This window comes from Dendronephthya gigantea, unplaced genomic scaffold (genome assembly GCF_004324835.1).
Source record: "Dendronephthya gigantea isolate DGI-Jeju-01 unplaced genomic scaffold, DenGig_1.0 000015F, whole genome shotgun sequence".
NCBI classification, from domain to species: Eukaryota; Metazoa; Cnidaria; class Anthozoa; order Malacalcyonacea; family Nephtheidae; genus Dendronephthya; species Dendronephthya gigantea.
This window is the reverse complement of record NW_021163025.1, coordinates 629,177-656,577: the sequence shown is the minus strand read 5'-3', so window position 1 is coordinate 656,577 and position 27,401 is coordinate 629,177. Positions and strand designations below refer to the sequence as shown.

General features: G+C 34.8%; 2 protein-coding genes and 1 long non-coding RNA gene across 3 annotated transcripts; all 3 read right to left on the bottom strand.

Annotated features, from left to right (window-relative positions):
- Nucleotides 1–311: 311 nt before the first annotated feature.
- LOC114520024 lies at nt 312–2,698 on the bottom strand. Its single transcript, XM_028540221.1, has 4 exons — nt 2,242–2,698; nt 1,811–1,905; nt 1,132–1,267; nt 312–1,025 (listed from the first exon to the last, which is right to left on the bottom strand). The coding sequence occupies exons 1-4, from the start codon at nt 2,551–2,553 to the stop codon at nt 501–503; spliced, it is 1,068 nt and encodes a 355-aa protein (XP_028396022.1). The 5' UTR covers nt 2,554–2,698; the 3' UTR covers nt 312–500.
- A 2,126-nt stretch (nt 2,699–4,824) lies between these two features.
- Nucleotides 4,825–5,740, bottom strand: LOC114520028. The gene is made up of 3 exons (XR_003686657.1): nt 5,690–5,740; nt 5,149–5,194; nt 4,825–4,903 (listed from the first exon to the last, which is right to left on the bottom strand). It is a non-coding gene; the product is annotated as an uncharacterized LOC114520028 (long non-coding RNA).
- Nucleotides 5,741–13,951: 8,211 nt separating this feature from the next.
- LOC114520173 (uncharacterized skeletal organic matrix protein 5-like) lies at nt 13,952–14,648 on the bottom strand. The gene is made up of 2 exons (XM_028540399.1): nt 14,583–14,648; nt 13,952–14,470 (listed from the first exon to the last, which is right to left on the bottom strand). Exons 1-2 carry the CDS (start codon nt 14,646–14,648, stop codon nt 13,952–13,954), a joined length of 585 nt encoding a protein of 194 aa, XP_028396200.1.
- Between the last annotated feature and the right edge of the window lie 12,753 nt (nt 14,649–27,401).

Here is a 27,401-nt window from a genome sequence, read left to right as displayed (position 1 = left end):
ACACTCTGTGTTGTTAGTAGTGCACTAGCTGTAGCGCATTTTAATTACTTTTTCCTTTTTCCAACGTTACATTATATCCATTTTACATATATGGAGACGATTGGATTTTGCTGTTGAACTGCAAACTTAATATATTGTTACACTATTTAACATTTACTTAAAGGAGTAAGTAAATGTTATATATAGCTTAAGCTTCACCTTTCACCTCAAACGGCTAAGAGGCAATAATAAAAACTTGATTTTTTTATTAAAACTCCAGGTACCATCGATGTATTCACATAAGGAGGAAAATATGACACGAAAATGTAACAAAAATGAATTCTGTGAACAAGTTCGAACCTGCCATTTGCAGGTTTCCCAGAAATTGCAAAGCTTATATAATCAAACATTCAAACTCCCTATTATAACTTAATTCTTACTGCATTCATACAGGCTAGCTTTCATGTTTCTTTGCAGTTGACAGTTTCGTCGAGTCTGGTATATTTCATTTGCATCATGGACTATTGAACTAAAATATATCCGAATGCGGCGGTAAGTCTCTTTCCCCTATCGGTGCCACTACATTGTGCAATATTACCGCATGTTATGTTAGACGTCATGCCACAGGAGTTATAGGAGATGCCAAATCCAATGCATGAATCAGGCGTTCCGCAATCATTTTGATTATTTGCGTAAAGTCCAATACGTACATAAAGCTTATTGTATGTTTTTGTAATGCTAAAACCGTCTTGGTTGCAGAATGGTTGTAAAGATGAGTCTGCAATCAGAGATTTCCACGTGGCCCGTCCAGCGCTTGTATTTCGATACTGCCCGTCTGCGATCAAACTGTACAGCGAACTGGCTTCATAATTCAACACTATCCATCTTCTGTCACCATTAACGGTCATACCAAGACATATTTTCTTAAAAGGAGTGTTCCAATAAGAGGCCAGTTTACTTTCTTTCTCTGTTAGTCCTTCAAGTCCATCTTCAACTGCATAACTTTTATTGTTCGTCCAGTAAGGCGAAGCATATGTGAATGTGCTCTGTTTTAAATGATATAAAAAAATAAGAGGCAAGTGGAATGAATAATTCAGTTAAAATCGTGGTTATCTATAGTCGTTCTTTGAAGAGATGGTTTCCTAGACTTACCAATTTTCCATCTGTTTTCATAACCAATGTCCAGCCTCCCGAACCGCAATCAAAGTTGTGATCCATGAGACAGTAAACTGGATATTTTTCCCCAGAAAAATTGGATTGCAGATGATAAATTCCGCTTTGTAGATTCCTGCATGTAAGAGGTTTTGTTTGTTAGTGCATGGGAGATCCCTAATTTACAAGCATTCATTAAATCCTAAACTGTGAAAATGCTTTCAAACCCATCATGTTGAATGGTCGGCAAGCGGTTGAGATTATACACCGAAATATTCCTGCGGTTGAGCATCTTCTATTGCTAAAGAAGGAATTTCGACTTAAAGTTCATCTCAGAACAACAACGACTTACCCAACCAATTTTTTTCCGTATAGAACAATGAATCATGAACTCTCGCTTTACTCCAGGGGCCGGTTGTATAAAACTCTTTGACTACATTTTGCATAGTTAAATCCTAGTTGCCTCAGAAAGATACGACTCTGCATGGTTGGCCAATTCTGTCCTTAACTACAGTTCAAAGTTAACTAGTCTTTTATACAACTGGCCCCAGGTTTGCACGCTTCATTTTATTAAAATAACGTCATTCGCGCAACAACTTTAAGCGAAGTTTTATATCACAGCAATGATCACATGCAAATATATATTGTTCATTACAACATAACATGCATATTTACTTACACATCTTCCTCCAATAGTTCTTTGCAGCTTGGTTTGTTGATTTGATTCCGTAAATCATTACCTATTTCTGGTAATATGGCGTCATTATTTTGACTCTAAACAGGATATACGATGGGCTATGAACTGTAAGCCTTGCACGTGTAACGACACTCACACTATAGTCTTTTAAGTGACTAAGGTTAATAAGCTAAAAGCTTCGTGTGAGCTAGAGGCTTCTATACAGGCAGAATTAACCTTTTATACAGATTGCCTCGACCACGATGCGTGCCTAACTAAGTAAATTTGTATAGTTTGTGCCGTGAACAGGTTGTAGTATATATGTTTTAAGTTTATCATACTGAAGATGATAGAGGATATTTTCAGCATATTTACATAATGATATATTCAGTACAACAGTATTCTCTAAAAAAAGTCTATACCAGCGTACGTACCCAAATGGCAATAGAAAGATAGACGAATTCATCATTGTCAACGGTTGTCTTTTCTGTGATTGTGTTGTTGTTGAGCTCGCACAGACCTTCATCCTGTCCGCTTGCTTTGTAATTCACCGAAACACATCCCTCGGTTCTTGTGCAATATATTGAACACTCCATACTACTCCCAGCATATCTTGATGTGATCACACTATCTGGCAAATACTTGCCCGTTTTCCTGTGAAAGAAAGTCTGTTTCTCACAGATTCCACTTCGGAGAAAGTGGAATCCTAGTAGATACAAGACCACAGAAACTCCGAGAGATTTCATCTTGTATATATTTGGACTAATACATTTTCATCATTAGAAGTTCTAAACTGAGCCGGCAAAGATTTCACAGTTGGATAAAGACCTACTATACGCTGTTAGAATGCCCGCCGCATATTCAATATATGATTGTTTACTTTTTGTAATAAAACTTTAATAATAGAACTACCGCTCTATTGAGTGACAAGCGTCTAAAATGACATTCAGTACACGCTAAATTATTTTTATCTTAAAATCTAATATATTTGCAGTTTGTCCAACCACATAACGTAATCACCTGTGTTTTATAGACTTATCAGCTGGAAAAATCAAATGACGTAAACCCCTGTCAACAGACTGCTTACTTCAGGGTTGATAAGAATGAAAAGTTATATTGATATATTGTTCTTAGCTAGGATCGTGTACTCAACGCCGCATGTTGTTTGACATTTATATTAAAACAATTTTTCACCTGCCAGGTTGATATTTACATGGTTAAATTTCACTTTGATTTAATGAAAGCAGCTTAAATCGGTAGCTTAATTTAGTCATGAGTGTTTTATATTGGAAGATATTTTAATATCGAATTGACAGGTCCTACAGTCATCCATGGTAAAATTAGAAGAACGTAAGTCAAGTGGATTGTAGGCCAACCTTATTTCTTTGTCATATCCTGATTCGTCCCCCGATATCGAATATAGGAAAAATATAAGCTAATATTCATAAATGATAAAGTTTGGCGGCATTTTGTATAATGGGAAAGGTGAGCCTGCAGAGGCCTAACTAGAATGATAATTTAAGGAGGGGGGTGTGTTTCAGTTCGAAGGATTTATTTTGTGATTGATTGCTTACATTGAAAATCCGTCTTGGAGAATTTGATAAATGAACACCCCCCCCCCCTCCCTCCAATTGTCGTTCTAGATTCACGCCACTTGGTGAGCCAACAATATTTGCTTCTGAATGCATGTGTATAACTTTGAAGAATTGCATCAAGATGATAGCGAAACAATGATTGTTTCTACGTGGAATGAATCTCACATTTACACTGACTGCCACGGCTTGCGAGTAGAATCGGTGTGTAAAGATCCGGCCGACACATTTTTCTCAACGTTCCCTGGCTTGAATTTAATATGTGTATGTTTTCCACTCGAGATTAAGATAAAACTTTTTCAAATTAACTATACATTATTATGTTCCAGTCCTAACAGTTTCCAGAGCTAATTAGTTTTCACTGATTGGATTACGTTGGTTTATTCAAAGTGACGCATCAATTGAGACCAGTTAAGGTGTACATAAGTCAACCCAATATCAGATATTCCATGTTGTTTATTGTGCGTCCACATGCAGTGACATTGTGTAGTGTGTAAGCTTTGAAGTATAAAGGTGGAAGTAAGAATCATTAAGAACTACGAATATATTGAAGAAAAATTTTTTCATCTTTCACATATAATATATTATAATATATACTTTCTGCTCGAGGTTAAAGTACTAAATGCTGCGTTCTATATTTCCACCTCTGTCACCATGCATTATTAACTAATTTTGTTTGTCAAATCAAGTGAAATAAATTAACTGGGGAGAAACGTTTGGCCTTGAACTGTCGATTCACTTCACCAGAATATAGCCAAATGCACCAATCTCCGTATATGCGTTGGCTGGGCACATATAGGCATTACCACAGGTTACCGTAGATGTTCTTCCACATTTTTGCGTCGACCACAAACCGAATCCTATCCAAGAATCGCAAGAGTTACAGTTTGCTTCATTGTTACCAATGGTACCAATCCGAGCTTTAAAATTATTGCATTTGATGTTGAATCCGCTCTTTCTGCACGTTGACTGTAATTTCGCTCCGCTAAGCAATGATAACCATTTGTTTTTACTAACTTGACTGGTGCGAGTTTTGTCATCTGCGATCACATCGTACAGCGAACTTCCTTTGTAGGTACTTTTTATCCATCTTAATTTACCATCATGCTCCATACCGAAGCAAATTTTCGTAAACGCTGAATTCCAATACGAAGCCAGCAATGTTTCATCCTGTGTCAGTCCTTTAACTCCGTTAGAAAGCTTGTAAACCGTTTTTTTCTTCCAATAACTGGACTCGTATTTGAATGTTTGCTAAAAACAAAAAGAGAAGAATTGAGACATGAAGATTTGGATGCGTCATCTAATTCCTATATTATATGCAATATACGTACAATAGTCTGTATCGTTACTGGCGTCTGCATGGCATATACTTGCCTTTTTATGATCCATCTTCAAGACTAAAGTCCAACCTCCTCCTTCGCATTGACCTAGTTGGGTCATGTGGCAGTATACAGTAAATCGAACGCCATTTGCTTCCAAGTCATATGCTCCATTAGGTAACGAACTTTGAAAACAAAATATTACATTTGTTTAGCAATCTAAAAACAACTAAGTTTGTACAGATGTTGATTGGAATTGAATTTTCTGAAGAAAGAAATTGGAATTTTCCTTGAAAAAAAACCCCAACTGAGAGCAATGTTAGAACTGTAACCATCTAATTGTGACTCTACAGTTAAATTGTGGATATAAGTTGTATAAGCTATTAAGTATTGGGTTCTCTAGCTATATAATATATTCTGAAAACCATACCCGTATTTTGCAAGTAATTCTTTACATGACGATGCTTTTAGGGGTTCTGTAAAAATCGGAAACAAATATGGGGGGAAAAAAATTTCCCGCATGATTGCGGATATATGGGGTTTGTTTCTGGTCAGATACGATTTATGTTCAGGTCTGTACATGTGCATACTTATATAGGCCTTTCATGAGGTTTCCCTCCTCTTTCGGAGTGTTTGCACATACTGCGGCGACTTAAGGAGGCTTAAAATTATAATGGAAGGTATATTGTATTCCAGAATATCAGGTATCTTATTTAGGAATTTCTTGCAGTTTCTGCATAATATATTCTTTAAAAACTGATTCTCGTAATAACTTTCTTGTACACTACAATCTCTCAACATATTTTGGCTAGCTTTTTTATCTCGACATCATTATGCAATTATATTCCTTATCGCATAACTTAACGACGTGGTGCAGTTGGTTAATGAGATCGCAGCAAACGCCACATTTGTATCAGGCTTGTTCTCTTTTGCCCATGCAGTGTCTTGCATGGAGGCCTTGCTATACTTACCGCTAATTTGAGGTCCAATGGCCTCAATTACTATTTCTGTCTTTTTATTTTCTGTATTTAAAATTATAGTAAATTAAACTTTACAAAAAATAAAACCTACTTGGCAGGTGGGTGGCTGTTTTTGTATATGAGATATAGTATATTACATGTATATATCAATTATAGAGCTACTCTTGTATTCATTCTATCATTCTCGCTTTTATACACGGAGACGACCATTGGTTTATTATACCTTACATATTTTGTTGGATTAAACGGACCCCTGCTATATATAGCTAAACTTACTTGTAGGTCGTGTTGTCGAATCTATAACTTTTCGTGTTGTCGCTTTTTCTGTATTTCAAATTTGGTAAATAATCACTTCTTTAGTTTTCAGAATTTAAAACGACAATTGGTTTATACGTTAAATATTTCGTTAGTTTAAGTGGACTCCTGCTATAAATACTTACTTGTAGGTCGTGTTGTCGAATCTATAACTTTTCTTGTTGTCGCTTTTTCTGTATTTAAAAGTTGTTAAATAATTACTTTTTTAGAACGACCATATGCATTGGTCTTAAATAATTTGTTGGTTTAAACGGACTCCTGCTATAAATATACTTACTTGTAGGTCGTGTTGTCGAATCTATAACTTTTCTTGTCGTTTTCTCTGTATTTAAAAGTTGTAAATAATTAGCTACTTTTTTAGAACGACCATATGCATTGGTTTATATATTAAATATTTCGCAAGTTTAAGCGGACTCCTGCTATAAATACTTACTTGTAGGTCGTGTTGTCGAATTTATAACTTTTCTTGTTGTCGCTTTTTCTGTATTTAAAAGTTGTTAAATAATTACTTTTTTAGTTTTCAGAATTTAAAACAACAATTGGTTTATACGTTAAATATTTCGTTAGTTTAAGCGGACTCCTGCTATAAACACTTACTTGTAGGTCGTGTTGTCGAATCTATAACTTTTCTTGTTGTCGCTTTCTCTGCATTTAAAAGTTGTTAAATAATTACTTTTTTAGTTTTCAGAATTTAAAACAACAATTGGTTTATACGTTAAATATTTCGTTAGTTTAAGCGGACTCCTGCTATAAACACTTACTTGTAGGTCGTGTTGTCGAATCTATAACTTTTCTTGTTGTCGCTTTCTCTGCATTTAAAAGTTGTTAAATAATTACTTTTTTAGTTTTCAGAATTCAAAATGACAATTGCATGGTTTATACGTTAAATGTTTCGTTAGTTGAAGCGGACTACTGCTATAAACACTTACTGGTAAGTCGTGTTGTCAAATCTATAACCTTTCTTGTTGTCGTTTTTTTGTATTTAAAAGTTTTAAATAATTACTTTTTTAGAACGACCATATGCATTGGTTTATACCTTAAATATTTCGTGAGTTCTGCTATAAACACTTACTTGTAGGTCGTGTTGTCGAATCTATAACTTTTCTTGTTGTCGCTTTCTCTGCATTTAAAAGTTGTTAAAGAATTACTTTTTTAGTTTTCAGAATTCAAAACGACAATTGGTTTATACGTTAAATGTTTCGTTAGTTGAAGCGGACTCCTGCTATAAATACTTACTTGTAGGTCGTGTTGTCGAATCTATAACTTTTCTTGTTGTCGTTTTCTCTGTATTTAAAAGTTGTAAATACACTGTTATTTTCAGGGTGTTATTTTAACACCAAAAACAGGGGTTACGAGATTTAATCGAAAATAATCCTTTTTTTGGGGTTACAAATAACACCGTTTCTGGAGTTAAATTTTAATCCCCATTTTGGGGTTACATTTAACTCCCATTTTGGGGTTAAAATAACCCCGTTTTCAGGATCCCGCTATAATACCCGGAAAGAAATAAAGAATCATACAAAAATTTGAGCAAAATTTTATTACTTTATATCCAATCTACAATATTTACAACATAAATACAACTTCATATTAAAGTTTCCTGATAAATCATCAGAAATCTAAACTTTTTTCTTTTAAAGAACAAACAAATGCATTGTAAAAACTTTACAAATTATATCCTAAGGTAGGCAACTTCAATCACAATATCGAGATGTACACATGAAAACAATCCGAAAATACGTCAATTAATACCTAAAACTAATCTAAAATAACAAGTGAAATGAAATCTACAATATTTTTACTTTATACTTCCTATGTTTTAACTTTGAAAACAAGTTATAGAAGCGAGAAAAATGCCGAAAAGTTTTTGATATTTTACTTATTTTTGGAATAGGCCGATGCTGGACCCGCGCTGTAGACTTTTAAGAACGTTTGAAAATGACGAATTCGTAACCTCATTGGCTGTTTTTTATTCTTGCTGTTGTGACAGCCAATGAGATTACGAATTCGTCATTTTCAAACGTCAACATGCAGCGCGGGTCCAGCAACGGCCCATTTAAAAAATGAGTAAAATATCAAAAACTTCGCATTTTCCTCGCTTCTATAACTTGTTTTCAAAGTTAAAACGTAGGCAGTATATAGTAAAAATATTGTAGATTTCATTTCAACTGTTATTTTAGATTAGTTTTAGGTATTAATTGACGTATTTTCGGATTGTTTTCATGTGTACATCTCGATATTGTGATTGAAGTTGCCTACGTTAGGATATATTATACTATATATAGGATATATTATACTATATATAATACCTTTTCATCCTATTATTAAATATATTTAATTCATATATAAGTCCTTATTTTCCTTTAGACTATGAGAATATGAAAAATGTTTTTCATGTCTACTGTTCCATATCAAGATATTTTTAGCGACCTACATTAATAGTTTTGTATTGAATTATTTTGTCGACACTTGCTGAAGGTTTTCTGTTGAAATATTGAAAATATATTACACACCAGCGCAATTGTGTTTGTATCCTGGATGGCTGAGCAACTGTACACTTTCTTCCAACAGAGAATTACAGACAATTTAGCTCACGAACTGCAGTTTAATTTATATCCACAATCGGCAGGTAAACAGTCGCACTCCGAGAGGCATGAAAATGATATTCAAGTACGTACATTGCCGTTTTTAACTGCATACAGCAAATCCGCCAACCTTTCTTTCACTTTTCCTCGTTCAATTCGGTTTTAGTCGTAATTTATCTTTAAAAATACAGGCAATTCTCCCGTGGAACCAGTAGTGCTTGCGAAGGTTTTGAAAAATAGCTCGTTTTGCATGATTGCATCAGCTTGATCACGTGGTATAATGTACTTATTTTAACCCCCAAAATGGTGTTACATTGCGCGTAACCCCCTTACGTGGTGTTATTTTAAGTCCAACTATGGAGTTATTAAGCTGGAATTTTGTAACTCCCCTATTACACCCCTAGAATCCCTTAAAAGTGGTGTTAAAATAACACCCTGAAAATAACAGTGTATTACTTTTTTAGAACGACAATATGCATTGGTTTATATATTAAATATTTCGTTGGTTTAAACGGACTCCTGCTATAAATATACTTACTTGTAGGTCGTGTTGTCGAATCTATAACTTTTCTTGTTGTCGTTTTCTCTGTATTTAAAAGTTGTAAATATTACTTTTTTAGAACGACAATATGCATTGGTTTATATATTAAATATTTCGTTGGTTTAAACGGACTCCTGCTATAAATATACTTACTTGTAGGTCGTGTTGTCGAATCTATAACTTTTCTTGTTGTCGTTTTCTCTGTATTTAAAAGTTGTTAAATAATTACTTTTTAAGAACGACCATGCATATGCATTGGTTTATACCTTAAATATTTCGTTGGTTTAAACGGACACCTGCTTTGAATACTTACTTGTAGGTCGTGTTGTCGAATCTATAACTTTTCTTGTTGTCGCTTTCTCTGTATTTAAAGTTGTTAAATAATTACTTTTTTAGTTTTCAGAAGTTAAAACGACCATTGGTTTATACCTTAAATATTTCGCTCGCTTTTTCTCGCTAAAACTCGGGCCCGTCTTGGGAAATATTTTATGGTGGTCGACATGTAAAATATGATGTTTCCCTCGGGATCGGTCAATAACTCTTAAGTACATTCTGCGTGTTCTATTGAATTGTGAATTGAATTCTGAATTGAATTCTGTCAGCCTCAGAGAGTATACATTTCATTACTTATATGCCCCCGAGTACGAGGTATACATGCCAAGAAAGTTCCATATTCATGCTGTGCGATATAATTAACTTTTTTTAAACTTGCTTATAAATGGAGAGTATAGGTATATACTTTACTTCAAAACTTACTAAACGATAACGTTTTCGTCTCTGGAGATGTTGATGGAGCTTGTGGTGATATCACTTGGGGTTTCTAAGAAATCAGAATACTTATGGTTGAGTATATTTCCTCTTAAGGCACTTAATTTAGCCATGAGTTCCGCCGAAATTAATAGAAAAATGCGAAGAATTGTTTATTTTAAAAACTTCGGCTTGAAAACCTCATTCCAAATTTTTTTTTTAATATTTAAAAGAATTAACATTGAAACGTTATTTCCTCGTATTCCTGTTCTCTTTAATGTCTTTTATGTCTTTGCCATTAGTGTGACGTCATAACGTGGGAAGCAGATATTTATGTAACACATGTTCTGACGTAATAGCGTGCAACAATCTTACCCCACGTTATGACGTCACTCGTTGACGTTATGAGGATGGCTGTTAGCCAATCAGAGAATGTGAATTACTTTAAATAAATAATAACAATATTAAGTTCAGCCCATAAGAAGCCCCAGCGTCTAAACCGTGTGGTAGAAATATAGATAAGTTTTCATTGATTCAGTTATTGTATATTTATTCCCTGCAGTATAATTAACATTCATCCATGGGAAGGCTGACTGAACCGAAAGATTCAATGATTCACGCCTATAACCTTTAAGCGAGGAGAAATAAATAAAAAAGCTAGCAAATTTTTTTTACGCCTATGTATAGAAATATGAAACATTGATCTGACGCGGTTGCATATCCGACTCATCGTCGAATAATTACCTGAAATTTTAGTTTCTCAAAATAAATGAAATCAGAGTTTTGAATTCTATCCAATGGAAAATCCCTTAATATTTTCGAGTTCATTTCACAGAGACCTTTGCCATCTCCCGTTGCTTTATAATTGACTGACGCGCAAAATTTTTCTTCTAAGCAGAAACAACAGCACTCCGTCTCACTGCCTACGACAACACTTTTTAACACGAAATTCGGAAAGTAAACGCTCTTTTGCTTGCGAAACAGAGCACTTTCAAAACCGTGCGAAAATCCTGTTGAAAATATGTAAATAGGAAAACAAAGCCATATATATAAGGATGTGATTTTCCTCATGAACATGTTTGTCGTTTTCTGGATGGAACTGCGATGAGAGATGTTTGTCCAATCCTAATTCCGATCTTCTTGTAGAGTACTTGGTGTTGAACTGAAGATTTTGTTCTACGTTATAAGAAAACACTTCTCAAAACGTTGCACACTGAAATGACAAATGTCGTTGATAAAGCGAAACACCGTCCATCCCGTCCAGTTAGGTGCATGTGTTGTTAAATGTTATATAACTTTGTCTATAGAACCCTTAATATATATCGCTGCATTTCTTAATTAAATCACTCGTGCATGTATACAATTAATCATTTTATGTACAGAGAAATAAAGGAAGAAAATTATGCACACAATACAATTCATTATGCCTATTATTATTTCAGCAGGTGCAATTTATTTGAAACAAATCTAGGCCTGTGTCAAGTTTCTCTGCGCGACATTTCTCGGTTTTTGTATTAAAATTATCGTCATTCTCAAACTTTCAAAGCAGATAATTTACTAAGTGTGTGAAAATAATAATCCTTAGTGTAATCAGCTTTTTAAATGTTTAATCAGTATTTTAATTAATAATTATGCATTGTTCTATGATCAAAATAAAAATATTCTTTCAGTAGCCCGAATATTAGTTGCTGATTCTAGCATACGACTCCAGTAGCAGGGTAGGGCGTTAAGATCATATGATCTATATGCATGATGATTCCTAGGGACATGCAAGATCTCCGGCAAACCAAAGAGCGTTTACACTCGCGATTTTTGCTGCGATTTTTGTGCGAGAATGATTATTTCAGGCGATATGGCATTAAGCGGCGGTCTTTAATGAAGTCTATACAACGTGATAATTTGATTATGTCAGGGTGAGAGATAAATTTGATGCTTTAGCCATGGAAGAAGTATATTCAATTATTAATGATATGACCAACAAGGAGGAAGTTCTTTTAAAACTATTCGTCAAATTTGTTTTTGGTTTTCAGGATAAGCCAATCAGAATGCCAGAATTTTTTCATGTAAGATAGTAAATAATGTAACTTATTACTAAAAAGAGTTATATCGATGTATATTTAGTCTGATTGGGTTATTAAAAATGTAAACAATTTTTGCTGCTTGGTCTAAAACAATATTCCTCCTTGTTGATATGATCTCAAGCGGTAAAAATACTCAATGAAATAAAATATTCTCCTTTCAGAGGAAACAATTTCTAATACATAATTATATACTCACTCTTTTTGGTTTAACTAATGAAATGTAATCAAAGTGTCCATCTTCCTGTAATAATCCTGGATTTTCAAAGTCAACGTCTTTGAGTAATTCACAGTTAGCAGTATCGTTAGTGATTAAAGTCTTTCTGTAGTTAACAGATCTGCATCGTTTTTCTTGCACGATGCACTGTAAAATGCAATCTTCTCCAGATGTAGCCTGGACAATTTTTATCACATCACTTCTATAAAAATGTCCTTATTGAAAGAATGGAAAGGTTTCAATTTTATCTTTCCGTGGTAATCTGTATTCCTCCCTGGCCATTTATTAACATAATATGTTGGGTATATGTTAGTAAAGGCGAGTCTTAATAAGGAAATTATCGTATCATTTAATAATTACAAAATAATCTTGTGCCTTTATCAATTTATATAACATTTTGTATCACTTGACGTTATATATGTATATATGCTCATACTAACTTGTTTTTTTTGAGGCCCTGGGTACGAGATTGACCCCCTGGGTACGAGATTGACCCCATACAATATAATGCATATAATCGTGGTATATTATTTATAAGCTTTATATAAAAATACATCTAAAACCTTGTCGAAATCAGAACGTGTTTGTTTCGTTTTATATTTAAGAAAACTTCATATAGCATCATCAGACGTTTGTACCAACCTTGTTTCGACGTATTAAAGCAAAACTCTATCTTCTGTCCAAAGCCTTGCAAATTATATATAATTAAAATCAAAATCCAAGCATAGCGGTGTTTCAAGAAGGCAAAATTTAAGGTCGGAAGACAAACGATGTTTCTCAAATGTATTTGCAGCATTGACATATTAAGTTTCCAACGTACGTTATATATATGCCGCAAAATTTGCTAATACTTTGGTAGGTAACGATATGATTGTAGCCTGTTTCGCTAAAAGACAAGGTATTGAAAATTAAGAATTGCATCCCTATAATGGAGAGCTGTCATATGTCGTTTTGTCATTTAATATACATCCCTGAAACTAATATCTTTAACAAGTGAGAATGACATATTTTTAATTTCACAGTGCAATTTAGAGTCCCTTTAATCATTCTTTCCTTCTAAATTATGTTGCGCTACACGTGCTGCACAAAATAAGAACAAAATAAGAGTAATAAATGTATAGATTGTTTCATTGTACTTTTCATTTCTTGCGATGAGATATAAATTACATTTTAATGCTATAGCAACTGTTAACATTCTCACGATAATTTTGAGTTATATATTAATATATACGCCTCTTAATTTTGTTGCATGAATGTTTAATTACAATATTCTAAATATAATTTCAAACATCGCACTTGTCAAAACAAAACCTCGAATTTCATCAAAGTAATCCTTGATTTAATTTCATGCCTTTTTCTTCCGTGCTTAGTTCACTCGGCAGTAATACATTTGGTATTAATAAATATACAAATATATAAACACGAATTGCTTCAGTTCTTTTATTCCGAAGTTTGATCTCCGGGAGATAGTGGATCGTCGAAAACCACCGTTTTAAAAAAACTCTGAAAAGCAATAAAACTACAGATTTGGAGCTAACAATTAATATTAGATTTTAGAGCGATTGTAAAAAACCACAATCCGCCATTCTTTATCAGTCATCCTGACACCCACAGTCTTCATAGGTGATTCGCTTGACCAGAATTTTCCTTATTTACACTTCTACTAATTATTACTATAATCAAACTTTTGATTTTTCCCCCATCCATGCAGAATAACTTTTAGGTATAACCAAAGAATATTTAAGCACTGTATGTAATTGTGAAGATGTACTATTGAACTAAAATATATCCGAATGCTGGAGTTAATTTATTGCCATTATCGTTTCCACTACATTGCGCGATATTACCGCATGTTATATGAGACCTTATGTTGCAGGCCTTGTAACGAATACCAAATCCAACACATGAGTCGGGCGTTCCGCAATTGTTTTGATTATTTGCGTAATACCCAATACGCACATTGAAATCTTTGCTCGCATGGCTGAAGCCTTCTTCGTTGCAGAATGGTTGTAAAGATGAGTCTGCGATCAGAGATTTCCACGTGGCCCGTCCAGCGCTTGTGTTTCGATACTGCCCGTCTGCAATCAAACTGTACAGCGAACTGGCTTCATAATCAAACATCATCCATCTTCTGTCGCCATTAACGGTCATACCAAGACATATTTTCTTAAAAGGAGTGTTCCAATAAGAGGCCAGTTTACTTTCTTTCTCTGTTAGTCCTTCAACTCCATCTTCAACTGCATAGCTTTCCTTGTTCGTCCAGTAAGGCGAAGCGTATGTGAATGTTTGCTAATAAAAAGTAAGATTAACGGAAACTTCAATGCTTTGATGTGTTAATGGTAAGAGTGCTTCTTAGGATGGACATAGCTATAATATTTTGAGATTTTCGTCATGCACATACCTTATTCCCGTCTGTTTTCAAAGCTAGTGTCCAGCCTCCTGTTCCACATCCGTCTAACGCGCTCATTTGACAGTAAACTCGGTATTTTTGGGCAAAGAGGTTAGCTTGGAGATAATAGACACCGCTTGGACGGTTGCTGAAAGCATATTTGTACTTAAATAATTTATCCGGCAATAATTGAATCCAATGAAATTAAAATTATGAAATATACTTACGGATCTTCAGCAAATAGCTCTTTGCAGCTTCTGCGAATAATACCAGGCTTAAATGATAGAAAATTACAATAACTGAAGATGCCATTTTGTTGAACTCACTTCATATATATTTTTACTTACCCTTTTTGGTTGAATTAATACAAGGTAATCAAAGTTCACATCTTCGTGTAAAAGCTCTGGAAATTCCGAATCAATAAATGCGAGTAATTCGCAATTTTGAGTGTCATTGTAATTATCTTGAAGTTTCCAAAAGTTGACTGATCGACATGTTTCATCTTCCAGCAAACATTTCAAGACACAATCTGGCCCAGATTCAGCATGAAAAATTTTGGTTACTTTAATTGCAAAGTAATGACCTGTATACAAATATAACTCTAAGGTAAAAAGATGGGCAAATTTACTCTATATTTACTCATAATAATAATGTATGTGCATGCGCTTTGAAAGCTTCAGCGCCAATTTAAAAGTGGGAAAAGATGACGTATTGTAGTGCTTGCATGCAGTGTGTACTTTGTTTCCTTTTTAGGGAATTATTGCAAATAGATTCATTGTATGTAAATAAAATTTTTTAAATTAAAATCTATATTTCGATTGAAATTTGAATCATCTTCAGGAGATAAGATTTTACAAGATATATCTTATCTAACCTTTATTTTATACTTGCTGAAAACATCAGCTGGAAACGGTTTTTAAAAACATTTTGTGTGATAAGCACTTTCTTTTATAAGCACTATTTTCGGTAAATGAAAATGACCTATCAGTACAGTAAATTACATTGACCAGGCTATGGTTTTGTTTGAATTCGAGAAAAATCGAAAAATTGTTTCAAATATCTGTTCTGAATTATAGTTTACCTTCTTTAGAGCCATCAAAGCAAAAATCGATGCCGTGTCCAAGGGTTTGCAAATTAAGAAATAAAAATAACCAAAAACGAATATGTTTTAAGGTGAAAAATATCGATGACTTAGCGAACGATATGTTTTTCTTGAAGTAAACTTTTAATTCTGGCATTCTCAGGCAACAGCCAATTCCTCGTTTTATATCGCCGAATAGTTGCGGTCTTTTCTGACTCTTGAAAACACTATATTTAATCACTAAAAGCGCATTTTATGTCTTGTTGTCCAGTTATATTGCGTTTGTAAATTTATGAAATTTTTATCAAGACTTCATTTAAATATCCTTTATCAATATTCTCGGTGATTTTAACCAAAATTAGAAAGATTTTAATCATCATAAAGCAGCCTATATTTTTTACAAACTCATTGATTTGAAGCGGGCGAAATAGGATATAAATTAATTGAGTTGACATTTAATAATATATGACTGCATGCATGTCGGTACGTATGAACATTTTATTAAAAGTATAACTTTTTTAAATTTTTTAAAATTACATACCGACGCTTAATTTTAGGAAAATTTAAAATATTAAAACTTTCAATTTTGCAAAACTGCTTGCTTCGTTCTTTATATAATATTACAGAATTGTTTTAGTAAGGACATAGTTACATGCATAAATGATTCAAGATTGTACATGGAAAAGTATGATTTACCGACATTTTCATATAGGTATTCATGCATGATGACCCCCTTATAGTGTTAATAAATATCGCGGCTTAAGGGGTTTTATAGTTTGTTTACTTGCAATTTTGGGCAGAAAATCGATTCAGCAAATCAATACAGACTATATACATTCTGCACTTTTGAAGTGAATTGGCTCCGAGTCTCCGACAAATTTAGATCTTGCGAATAGATCTTTAAATTGAAACTATTTAATCGTTCACGTTGGTCATGCATGTGTATATAACTGTGATGTAGATAAGAACTAAACTTACTTCTTGCACTTGATAAACGAGTCGTGCGCCATCAAATCTGACTCAGCAACTGCCCAATTAAACCATGCAAAAAATTAATGCTATTCAAGAAGCGCGTTCGTTAAGAAAGTTAATCTTTAATAATCTTTATGTAATCTTTAATCTCAACCAAGCCGTTTTAAGCTTCGGTAATCGGGTCACTTTGTTTGCGATTGAATGCTATAGCTGAACCACCAAAGGAATCAAGACGGCTTTACATGCAGAGAATACTTTGTAACAAATATTATAGGAGATCTTGAACACACACGTACATGCAAATATCAACATATTGGACTCATATAGGTATCAGAGGCCTCGTAACCAGAAAAAGTCTACCAGAAATATATTTGTTTGCAAAGTGTATAATATATATAGCCCATGCACCTCTATCCAGTCTTCCGATAAAACATTACATTGTAGTTTAAGGTTCAATAGATCACTGCATTGCTGCATTACAAAGACAATATAGGAGTGCAATTTTAGTAAAAGAGTACCTAATTTTGTAGTATAATATAAGTCAAACTCATTATATGTTTTCTGGGGTAAACAGTGCAACGTCTAAGGATTTAATGCACTCCTATCTACAAATTAACACAGGCTACACAGCTAATTGTAAATATATACCATCAGGATTGAAATAGTTCTGCAAATGCTATTGTACAAATATGTATCCGAATGCCGCAGTGTGTACGTTACGTTTATAATTAACATTGCCGCAAGATATTTGAAACTCTGCGTGCTTATCTCTAAACTGCGACAAACCAAAGCCGATGTATGCGTCACAGGTATCGCAGTGGGCCTCGTCATTCGTGACTAATCCAATCCTCAAATGAAGTTTTAAAGTTTGCCGAGTATTTGCTTGAACATTGAACCCTTCTTTGTTGCAATTTTTTTGCAATGACGAGTCTGAAATAAGGGATTTCCACGCGCTGCTTGTGACACGCGTTGCTTTGTAACCTGAGTTAGCAATCACGTCGAAAAGAGAACTGGCTTGGTAGTCAATTGAAATCCAATTTGTGTCACCCGTTGTTTTCATTCCGAGGCAAATCTTGCGGAACGGTGTGTTCCAATATGAAGCAAGTTTTGTTTGTTTTTCTACCAGACCTTCCAGACCATCTTCCACTGCGTAGGTTTTCTTGTTGGTCCAGTAGGAAGAACTATAGTTGAAATCGTTCTAAAAATAAAGTAGTTATTTTTCTATGGTAATAAGATTGTTTATTATTTTCCGCGGGTTGGAACCTTATTGCCGTCAACTTTCATCACTAGTCATTCACAATCGGCAAAATCATTCTAAAGTTCAGGAGATAAAAGTCCTTTTTATGTGCCGGCTTCAATTTTATGGTCATATAAATTTATACATCCATCCATTTCTTTCGACCACATGGTGAAAATACATACATAGCTCAGGGACTATAATTATAGTCAATCAGAAACAGCATTAGTACAAAGAAAACGGTGAAATTGCAATCCACGCTTATCCACGTTTGTTGCTGTGGATGGGTATAGCGGCTACAATAGTTGCATGGTGGAGATGCGATTTAGATATATTAGTTGGGGATAAGGATACCACACATACGAAACAACACAGTCATCCTCTCTCATAAGTTTCAAGTGGCAATGCAAAGGACATTTAAATTTACAATTGTTACCCTTCTGCGTGTCTAGATTTTCAGTACGTTGAACAACATGCATGCAAATGCTTCGTCCGCCGCGGCATGATGGGTTTCAAGATAGCTAAAAACTTTCTCTTTCTAAACATTACGTCCTTGACACAGTTCGTACTTTGGAAAGAATAAATTTTATGTCCCATTAATCATATCTATTGGCGTGAAATTAGAGACATTGAGACTTTTTTGTAGACCATTTTTGTAGATGTATTTATTACCTTTCTCCCGTCGATTTTCATTACTAGTGTCCAGCCTCCTGCTCCACATTCAGCGATTTCTCTCATTTCGCAATAAACAGGATATTTTTGTGCGGATGCGTTGGGCTGCAGATAATAGATCCCGCTTTCATAATTCCTGAAAGAGTTCATGACATTTGTAGCTAGCACAAGTAATTGATATTTAACCCATCTGGGGCGGGTTGTATGAAATTATTTAACTATACACGATGCATAGTTAACTCAGAAATACACAACTCTGATTGGCCAATTCTGCCTTTAACCACAGTTAAAAGTTAACTAATCTTTTATTGCCCGCAGCAATCATACAGATACAATAAGTAATCTTTAGTATTCTTACGGATCTTCTTTTAAAACTTCCTTGCAAGAACTCTTGCTCATGATTCCATTCTAAAGTGTTGTATATAAGAAGTAATAAATACAGTGGTAAAGTAATAAATACTACACAACGAACGCCGCTTTTTGTAAGAAATAAATACGTTATTTACCGTTTTGCTTGGCCCGGATAGGAGAATAATCCCCTCGGTCTCAAAAACGTCGATATACCTCGGGAAAATATTTTTCTATTCGGACCTTGCAGCCGGTAAATAACATATATAACTATAGAATATTCGTAGACTATGTGGCTTACTCTGTTTGGTTGAAGTAATAGAAAATAGTCGAAGTTTTCATCTTTGTCTAAGAATTCTGGAAACTCAGCTTCAGTGTCTCCGAGTAGCTCGCAATTTTCAGTGATATTGAATTCGCATGAGTTTTTCATAAAGTTAACCGATCGACATGATTTATCCTGAAGCAAACATTGTAAAACACAATCCATCCCAGATTGGGCATAGACATATTTGATTACGTCCCTCATCAAGTAATGACCTATATATATTTGAGAAAGAACAAAAATTACTGCATTGCCGCAATCTACATGCATGCAAGAGAGATGTAGGAAAACTATAAATATTTTAGTCTGTATATACTTTGGTGTTTCGAATCAACTATGTATGCACTATAGCCTACGGAAAGTAGGATTATGCATGTCTATATAATTTATCCATGCAAAAATTAATCTGAAAAATGTAGTTAAATTGAAGCGTACCTTCCTTGGAGCCGTCAAAGCAAAAGTCAATGCTTTGTCCACGCGTTTGCAACTCCAAAAATAATAACAACCAAAAGTGAAATTGTTTAAGAAAATAAAGACAAGGTGTTTTAATAAAAAATTCTGACATTTCGATTGTGCTATTAAACTGAATGAACTCCGAGCTTTATATTAAGCGTAGGTAATAGAGTCTACGAAGGGTTTGCCATCAAATTGATACTTTAAAAATGTAAACACATCTTCCTAGCAACAGCACTGTATTTTAATAAACCTTTTTCATAACAGCGTGCCGAATATTAAAAATTAACGTTTATTTATTGGGAATACTCATTTTAATATTTAAATGAAACTGCATGATACTGTGCTTTACTTTCGAATTCCGTGGGAGTTTTTATTTGGATGTGTATACACGAACTTCCAAAAAGCTTTTCTTTAAGATGGGACTTATCGACGTAATGATTTAACTTAATGCCTTCATATAACGCATTGTTCCTGGCAACTTAATTTGTTATATTATTTGTGTAAGGCGTAGCTAAATAACGTATAACCTTACTGCCATTCCTGAAGGCGAGATAAACGCCGCTATTGGCAATCGGAACGGGATGACATTACATTCCTCCAAAAAACTGATTAGTTTCTAACGTTTGGGGGCATTCGAGCTATAAACTGTAAACTGAAATTGGCAAACTGTTTCTTGCCCAGCTGAAACTTTCGGCTGAATACGGTTCAAATATCATCTTCAAAAGGTCTTAAAGGGACCTGAGTGGGCATGTTCATATACTATTAGTTGTATCAGGGAAACATTATGAAATGCGCATGTTCAGACTATTCTTTGCACGCATGTAAATCAACTAATGAAAATTGAGAATTTTACCAAATGATGATGTAGCTATGACTTCTTTGTGCATGTCCATTTATTGTAATCGAGCATATACTGTTCATAGTCACATTCAAAATGGATTATATAGATATAGATACATTGATATATTGCTATTGCTACATGCAACTCTATAGGGCCCGTTTCAGAAGTCGAACATGTGCCGAACATGTTGGATTGAGCTAAAGTCTTGATGCGTAAGTTAATTTGCATTCGATTCGGTACATAAAAATTTGACGTTTGAAAGAGGTCTCTTTGTGAGTCTCCTAGTATGTCGCACCTATAATAATTATTATAGTATAAGTAATTAATATTTTAACATGCTGGTTTCCTATATGTCTTGGCATTTGCTAGTGTTTATTGCATACTAAGAAACTAAAATATACGCGAAGGCTTTTGTTTCCGAATGCTCTTCAAGACTTACAACATAACCAGCTGCTAGTTCGTTATTATTCGCCAACCTATCGTTACGAAATTGTATGCCCAATGCAAGTGCTGTGCCAACGCGGTCACACTCCAGTCGTTCATTCGACCCAAAACCAACACGCGCAAAGAAACTGCCATGCTTGATATTGAAACCTTCTGTAACACAATATTCAAGGAGCTTCTTTTGACTTGATTGTATTAACAACTTCCACTGCTTATATCCAGCCGTTGTGTTTCGATTATGTCCATCTGCAATCAGATGGTACAGCGAACTTGCCTCGTAATCGAGCATCATGAAATCCCTTTTACTGTCAATCGTCATACCAAGACAAATTTTCTTAAAAGGAGTGTTCCAATAGGAAGCTAGTTTACTTTCCTTCTCTGTTAGTCCTTCAAGTCCATTCTCGACCGCATAGCTTTTCTTGTCCGTCCAATGCGATGAATCATATGTAAATGTTTGCTGTGAAATTACGAGGAGCTATATTTAAAGGTTCTAAGAATAGCTATATATAGGTAATGGGCCTCAAAAAATGAAATCATAAAACCTATAGCTTTTTCCATTTCCTATAAATCTTATCCCTTCCCCTTCCCCGTAGATATTTGATATATGGAGTGTATATAATATTATATGCAGTGATACCTTATTCCCGTCTACTTTCATAACAAGGGTCCACCCAGTCTCTCTCTCATTTCCACATCCTGGAATTTGGGACATGTGACAGTACGCATCGTATTGTTGCGATGAACCAAATAATTTGTAGACTCCGTCCTTTGCGTCCCTGTTGTCGAAAATCACACAACACATGTGTTTACGATCGATGCGCGCTTGCAACATGGTGACACTATACATTTTTGCTTGAAATTTGTCCCTTCGACGAGACACCATAAACATAAAAAGGCGGTCGACAGATTTGGCAGATTAGAGACTGAACGCAGAGCTACATCTGAGCAAACAGACTTTTGAACAGATTTTGTTGCTGCAATAATTTTAGGAAAACACCCTAGCGTGTTCTGATTGCATCAGACCCATAACACTTACCTATTCTCCTCAAGCACTTCTTTGCAAGATTTGAATGAGAAGCACTTCTTTTTTCCTAAAAGGTCCGAACATAGTTTTCCTAGCATAACTATACTGTCCATCTATAATTTTCCACCAATAAAACTCAAAGGCCATGCAGATAGGCTATAATCAAGATTTTTCACTAGCTACTCACTTTTTGAAAATACTTGTCCAGGTTCAGGGCACTTCTAAAATAACATGGATAATGTTTTGAAATTGAAACCGAAAATGTTGAGTAGCTAATGTTTTAAAATCGTGATAATTTCACTAACGCCTGTATTCAAAAAGCTTACTCACACTCACACTCGCACTCATTGAATGTGAGATACAAATTTTATTTTCACTGATCAATGAAAACTTTTTTTTCTTAACCATGGGAAACATTCAAAGTTAAACACTGAGAATCAAGCTTTTATTCGACTGGAAATACCTCTATGGAAACCCTGTGAGAAGATTAAGATCGCTTACTCAATGAGTTTGAGTGTGAGTGAGCTTTGAGAATACAGGCGTAAATGTCACTAAGTAAGTTGTTGTAGTTGTAGTTATTCGAATGAATTCGTTTCATTAAGCATAAGATACAGTTAAGGTGGCTGCACTTTGCCATTTGAAAAAAAAACGAGAAATTTTTTAGGGCAAACTCACGCGGAGCTCAGTGTACAATATACAAGTAAATATTTACAACTTGCCCAGAGCAGCGTAGCTAGTCAAGGGAGTTGGCTACGAACTTTAACATCTGGTCTCTATTCAAATGAGATGAAAGATCTGACAATGATCTTTATATTCACGATATAGTTTGCCTTTGATATCATATTCATTATTACGGTGAATTCGTCGCGATGGATTTGCTCTACTGAAGAATTTTTCTACCTTCAAATTGAGAATAAAGGGAAAACGATCGATTTTCTATATTCTGGACCAAAGAGGTTTTCTTAGTATATAAACAAGTTCAACAACACACAAATCCATGCCTGACTTTTTAATTACTCGAAATGAATATATCCGGCTGTCAGACTTTTCATCAAACTTAGTATAATTTGATTTTAATCTTACTCCTTTTTTTTTAAAAACGCTCGAGAGGGAATTCGAGGGAGTTGTTCACTACATCCAATTCTGGGAATGGCCATCATTCAGCGATTTCAGTTAATGCTTGCAGCACTTAATCACTTTCATATTTCCAAAGCAATAAATTTCGGACCGGTTTTGAAGCTGCGTACATTCGTTAAAAACTTCGGTTCGCCTACAATTTATGCACGCTAGGGAAAATTTTTTGCGACGTGTTACAAAATTTCAATCTTTCTGGTATTTTGAAGCACTTTTGATAATTATTTCTGTTTGAATCGTAATAATTATGGTGTTATTGTATATCAGAACAGCGACTATAGATTGGCAAATATAACATTGACAGAACTTGTTTTCAACAAAGGCCGCATTTTGTTTCCGACTGTAAACGTCGAAAATCAGGGCAGATAGATTAAAAGAACCAGACATATTTACAAATATTTGTTCAAAGAATTCTTTGGAATATAAAATTTTATATTAAATCTTGCATGCTCACCCTTTCGATGAGTCCGAGGTAGACGAATTCAGTATTCTTGATACGGTTTGCAGGAAGGTCTTCCACAGCTTTGCTACTGAGCTCACACAAGCCTTTATTTTCTCCCCTGACCTTGAAGTTCGCAGAAGCACACGACATCTGCCTCGTACAGTGAATACCACATTCAATCTCGGAATCTGCGCGCTCCGCACTTATAACATAACCGTCAAAATAGCTGTCTGCACGTCTGTTGAATAAGACTTCTTCAGAGCAGCTTACAGGCTTTAACAAAACAAAACAAAAAGAAAATATCGCCCATCTAATGTAACCGTTTGCCATTATTCATGCATATAAATTCACTGATAAAACCAAACACGATTTTGATTTCAAGATGCTATCTGCCCTTGTGGCACGCATGCAACAGTATATTGACAACTATATACATCTGCAATCTTTCTTTAATAAATATTTTATATTATTTAATTGTTTATATACACGATAGTTTAAGTAATTAAAATTCTGAACTTTATATTGGTTTTAATTGCATGATTGATATCTATAGCTATAGACCGTGATGAACAAAATATACGTACTTCATGCTTGACAGTTACGCTGAAATTATTTTACGAGTGTAGTCATAGACTTTAACATACTTGACTATAGAAATCACCGCAGTTTCGGAACTTGAAATCGCGTTCATGCGGTTATATACCATATATAGAATTAAGATTAGGTTTAACCCTAATCCTATATAAATGTAACTAATACTTATCTCAAGGATTAAATTCGTGTCTTAAGTATCCCGCTGCAGCTGCAGGTACGATATTCATCATAATTATTGACGTGATACTCGTGCATGATATTTTGTAATGACGCCATAGACTCGCCCATCTGACTATAGGGCGTTTTGAAAAAACTTCGACCGTGGCTATGATTGTGTATTTTTTGAAATGGTAAGCGTAGATTAAGCGTATTAAGCGTAGATTAAGCGTAGATTAAGAAATATTTAAATAGGAAACACGACAAACACAGGAGAACATTTTAACGATATATATATTTCAAAATATTTAGCCGGATGAATATACATTGGATATAATATAGTTTGCAAAGAGGAAAACGGGTCAGAGCAGTGCATATGTTCTAACAACAATGCTAATCCCGCTACCAATGTTCTTCATTGGAAAAAAATCCTAAAATAAACATCATAACTTAGTTCATAAGCAACAACACAGGTAGCAGAGGTATATGTTACAAGATTTGAGTTTAGCGGAAAAAAATTAGAGTATTATGTGGCAGCCATTTGGCAGCATTTAAATTTGTTAATATCGCCCAGATTATAACCATTTCCACGATAGAGTCCAGTGATATAATACCCGGACTGAGAACAGTTTGACCATCCCTTTTGTTCAAATGATGTTCCAACATCTTCGTCATAACAAGTCCCGTACCACTCAGGATGGTCAGTGGGCTTGCAGCATCGACCGTTCGCGATATCGTATACGCTTTGACCGCGCTTTAACCCGTTCAGAAAGTAACCATCTGCGCACGTATACCACGAGTTTCGCCTGCATAAATACAGTATCAACCATTAGCAGAATGTATTAAATAACTGGTTAACTTGCCTTCACAATATGAGCTAAGCACAGTGTATGTTGGAAATGCTTACATGCAGTACTGTCCAGAAATAACGTAACAAAAACCGCGGTTAATCTAGGTTAAACCTCGGTCTGACAGACATTTCTTAAGATGTTTTTGATTTGATTATTATGTTATCGTTCTCAGCAGTTCATACCATTCCGTTCGGAAGCGAACGGCAACCGCGATCGTATTTTTCCCCTTGTGTCCGGTCGTCTGCGGTTTCTACCGACCGCAACTAAACCGCAACCTAACCACGACCGAACCGCAACCGCAGTGTTAGATTATTTATGGACAGTAATCACATTGAAGCTAACTTTAAAAAGATCTTACATAGTTTCATTGAGCACAGTAAACTCTCTACAGTCGCCACGCTGACCACTGTACGCTGGTGTCGAATTACAGCATCGTGCGTGTTCCAGAAAAGATAACGGTTCTACTCCGCCAGGGGCGATTCGATAAAATCCTGTGATAAAAAGATTTTTCTCGCCACATTTTGACCATCCCTTTCCGTTGAAACCATTCTTCCAGTTTGCAATGAAGCATGTCATGGGAGTCGCTGAAAGTTGATGTTGTATTGTTAAAATACTGAGCGCGGTAAGCTTTTCTACAGATTTCCTAAACCTTCTTCATCATTTATATTTAGCAGATTGAAGTGTGCGCGGAGTAGTATATGAAGGTCGATAAAACTTATAACTTGGATAAAATAAGCCTTACTTTTTGTGTTTTCTTCAGTCACAGGGCCTGGTGAAGCAGGATTTGAGGTTTTCTATAAAAAAGTAAAGAAGTAAAGACCTTAATTATTAGTTAATGCGCTATTGAGGGACGGGTTTTTAAAGGCCAATCTACACGATGCGATTAGTCGTATACGATTCTTATCCTGGCGTATGAAAAAGATTGTTAACGCCACTCTGTCTGTTCATCAGTTTATATAACGAAGTTTCAAATATGACATATTTACACGCATGACCTATACTTTTGCGATACCAGTGCTCATGCCAGCACTGTGTTACGGAGATTACTGAGGTTGATTTTAGTGAGACAACCATGCAATCATCTTTATCGGTTGCTTTTTAGTTTTTCATATTTTTTTCATAACTCGTATTTACCTTAATCTCTTTGAACGCGATCCAATATCGTCGCTTTATTATAGTCTGTATATATTAATATTTCTTGTTGATAGTTTTTATTAAGTTTGTTTAATTTTAAACTGAATTGTCTAGATTTATACTCTATACTGGAAAACGCGAGCAGCCGTTTTAATGCATGTTCACGACAACCAAACGAAAAGGTATTTGTAAAAATATTTCATGTATTGCAAGCGATGCATGTGTATGGTCACTTTGATAAATTCATGTCGTAGCTATATAGTCAATATATATAAGAGAGAATTCATTGCTTTACCTTTTGTACGTACTTCATTAATTAATTTCTTGATAACTGTTTTAATTTACTGTAGGTGCATGGAATTTATTTTCTTGGAGCATGGATTGTTAGATTAAGGGCAACGCATTTTTAAAAACACATTTATGTTAACATGAATTCATGATCAGTTTGAATATAAATATATAGATTATAATCGCGGTATTTCCAATATAATCACAGTTCTCCGCTTAAACATGGGTCATAACTTGGCAAATAACAGAATTTATCTGAAAAGTATCTGCACCGACATTTTTCATCTTTGTGTATATAAAATGCTGAAGATGGATTTCCTGTAGGAAACCACAAATATACTTGTATAAACGACTCTTTAATATAAATTCTATATTGAAACCTCACCTTATTTATGACTTCCATGTAGACAAAATCGACATTTTCGATTTGATTTCCAGGAAAGCCTTTCACCGCTTGGCTACTGAGCTCACACAAGCCTTTATTTTCTCCCCTGACCTTGAAGTTCGCAGAAGCACACGAGGTGTGTCTCGTGCAGTAAATTCCACATTCAATCTCGGTATCTGCGCGCTCCGCTCGCATAACAAAGCCGTTAAAATAGATGTCTGCACGTCTATGAAATAAGACTTGTTCAGAGCAGCTTACCAGCTTCACCCAAACAAAAAAAAGAGAAAATATGGCCCATCTGGTGCAATTTTTTGCCATGTTTCGTATGAATTCAGATACCGAACAACTGAACACTCTATTAATATCACAAATGCTATCCCTGTATCGCACGTCGCCTTGTATTATATTCACCTGCTTTATTGAATAATATCATATGTAAACTATAATATA

Coding starts and splice junctions, on each gene's coding strand:
- LOC114520024 (XM_028540221.1), bottom strand. CDS start 2,553: ATGAAATCTCTCGGAGTTTCTGTGGTCTTGTATCTACTAGGATTCCAC. Junction 1,906..2,241: donor ATCTTTCTATTGCCATTTGG/GTACGTACGCTG, acceptor TATCCTGTTTAG/AGTCAAAATAATGACGCCAT. Junction 1,026..1,131: donor TGAAAACAGATGGAAAATTG/GTAAGTCTAGGA, acceptor CATTTAAAACAG/AGCACATTCACATATGCTTC.
- LOC114520173 (XM_028540399.1), bottom strand. CDS start 14,648: ATGAGCGCGTTAGACGGATGTGGAACAGGAGGCTGGACACTAGCTTTG. Junction 14,471..14,582: donor TGAAAACAGACGGGAATAAG/GTATGTGCATGA, acceptor ACTTTTTATTAG/CAAACATTCACATACGCTTC.